The 2318-nt window shown below is 51.2% G+C and overlaps 1 protein-coding gene across 1 annotated transcript; it reads right to left on the reverse strand.

The window, feature by feature from the left end:
• LOC308093665 (acyl-CoA desaturase-like) lies at positions 1-1020 on the reverse strand (the record flags this gene model as incomplete). The annotated part of the gene is made up of 1 exon (XM_080439993.1): positions 1-1020. One exon carries the CDS (start codon positions 1018-1020, stop codon positions 1-3), a length of 1020 nt encoding a protein of 339 aa, XP_080296119.1.
• Positions 1021-2318: the final 1298 nt, after the last annotated feature.

Consider the following 2318-nt stretch of genomic DNA (forward strand, 5'->3'; position numbering starts at 1 on the left):
TTAGTCTAAAGTAGCCGAGCTTCTTTTGTGGCTCCCATCACCAGTTCTCTTCACCCGGGCACAGATCAGCGCCTTGGACGCCCTTTTCCGGTCAGAGGCCAGACCCAGGAAGCACATGAGATCGATAAAGGCGGTGGTGAGGTTCAGCTTGTAGCCAAACTCGCTGGTGGAATAGTCGTAGGGGAACGTGTGGTGGTAGTTGTGGAAGCCTTCCCCCGCGGCGCTGAGCGCGACAAAATAGTTCTCCCTGGGGTTGATGGTGTGGTCGTAAGGCCGGTTCCCCCACATGTGAGCCGCGCTGTTGACCAACCAGGTGGCGTTAAGCACCAGAGTGTATCTCAGGAGTCCAGGGACAAAAAATCCCACAGCCAGGGATTCACCCCACAGGTATGCGGGTACCAACATAGGCACAAGATAGCACAGGGTCAACACGGAAAGCCCGTAGTGCCTTCTCTGAAACATGACCACTTTGTCTGCCTCGAGGTCGGCAAACTTCAGCTTGCGTCCTTTCTCCACGACGTCGGGATGCTTGCGGACCAGCAGCCAGCCAACGTGAGCAAAGAAGAACCCCCGCACGGCGTTGTGGGGGTCCGCGTCCGTCTCGGAGTACTTGTGGTGGACGCGGTGGTCGCGGCACCACTCGTAGATGTCATTCTGGAAGGCCATGGAGTTGGCAAGAGCGAGGAAAACCCGCAGAGGAAAGGAGGCTTTGTAGGACCTGTGGCTCCAGAGCCTGTGAGCTCCGGCCGTGATGCCGAGACCACTGATGAGGAAGCACACAGCGGTCCAGGCGAGGGTTAGGGCCTTTGCGGAAGGGATGCACACCACTCCATAAAGCGCTGAAATGTGTAAGGCGGACATCAGGATGATATTTCTCCACACCAGCTTCATTGGTGGCTTCGGGCCCTGTTTTTCTTTATAGGTGTCATCAAAAACATCGTCAGCCATCGGCGTATCTGTCACGATGGCTTCTCTGCTCTGTCGTTTGTTCATGTCGTGGTCCTTGGTGTCAGTCCCCATATCCGTGTTCACGGTTAAACCAAAACAAGATACTGTACGTTCGTCCACACAGCAAGAAGTCTTGTGTTGTTTGTTCACCAGCAGCCCTCCCTGGACTTATATACAGGTGCATAGAGCTGACTTGTCATGACTCATTGATGACATGATGCCTTACCATATATGGTTGTCAATTCAGACTGACACCTTCCCAAATATGGAGTCATTTACGTCAGGGATAACTGTTGTCATAGACTTCAAATTCAGCATGCGTGTCGCAGACGACCCGAGGGAGTGCCATGCCCGGTGTCGAGTTGGTCGGTTAGGCGATTGTCCAGAACCGCCAGAAACCAAATTAACCAATTGATTGCCATGGTAATCCCAGCCCCAGCTTGATTGGGCAAATTCCCCAGACCTGCAATTCCCCAGACCTGCCATTTGATTACTTAAGTCATTCCACTTTCCTCAGCCAGTGTGCACTTGCAGATCTCCATATATGGGCATAAAAGGGACCCAGACAGACAGGCAGGCAGACAGACTGACAGACAGACAATCAGATACAGAGATCATGACAGGGTGGGGCATGCATTCCCTATTTGCATTGTACCCTTGTAGGCCGGTACCCAACGGGCACCGGTCTAGTTTGTTTAATTATTTAATACCAGAACGGTGCCCGTCGGGCACTGGCCTACTCGGGAACGATGCAAGTCGGGAACATTGCAAGTTGTGAATGCATGCCCCACACGTTCTTGTAGGCACACCATGGTCCAATCCTAATGAAACTGCAGATCTGGACAACCGGATCTCCATATGTGCCGATATATGGGCATATCGGTCGGATCTGCGATGCAAGTCGGGAACAGTGCAAGTTGGGAATGCATGCCCCACCCGGTTATGCAATACCCCCTGTACCCATCGTCAGAGTACCCATTGCACACGTTTGTCTTTGTCACTTCCATGCCCACATGGAGATCTCCAGTGCTTAATTAATGCCGGAGCTTGGCTCCAGGACATGCCTCCTGCGCTCCGGTACTAGAAGGCGTTCCGTCACCTCAAATGCACATACAAAACAATACGTTTTTATTTAGGCTATTTATTATTAATTCAGCTTTCACATTTCCCCCTCAATGTCCCTTCCTGTAAAGAAAACCGAGGATGAAATTAAACTGAGAAACATTCACAATAACCACTTTATTATTCGCTGTTAGAAAAGTTGAGCCTGTGAGCCGGGTGGTCTCAGTCCTACCTCACTATGTGAATACCAAAACACTCTGCCCCAAACATATGAAAATGCCATGGATTCATAATGTGCAAAATGAAAC

This window comes from Gymnoscopelus braueri (genome assembly GCF_963280865.1).
Source record: "Gymnoscopelus braueri genome assembly, chromosome: 10".
Lineage (NCBI taxonomy): Eukaryota > Metazoa > Chordata > Actinopteri > Myctophiformes > Myctophidae > Gymnoscopelus > Gymnoscopelus braueri.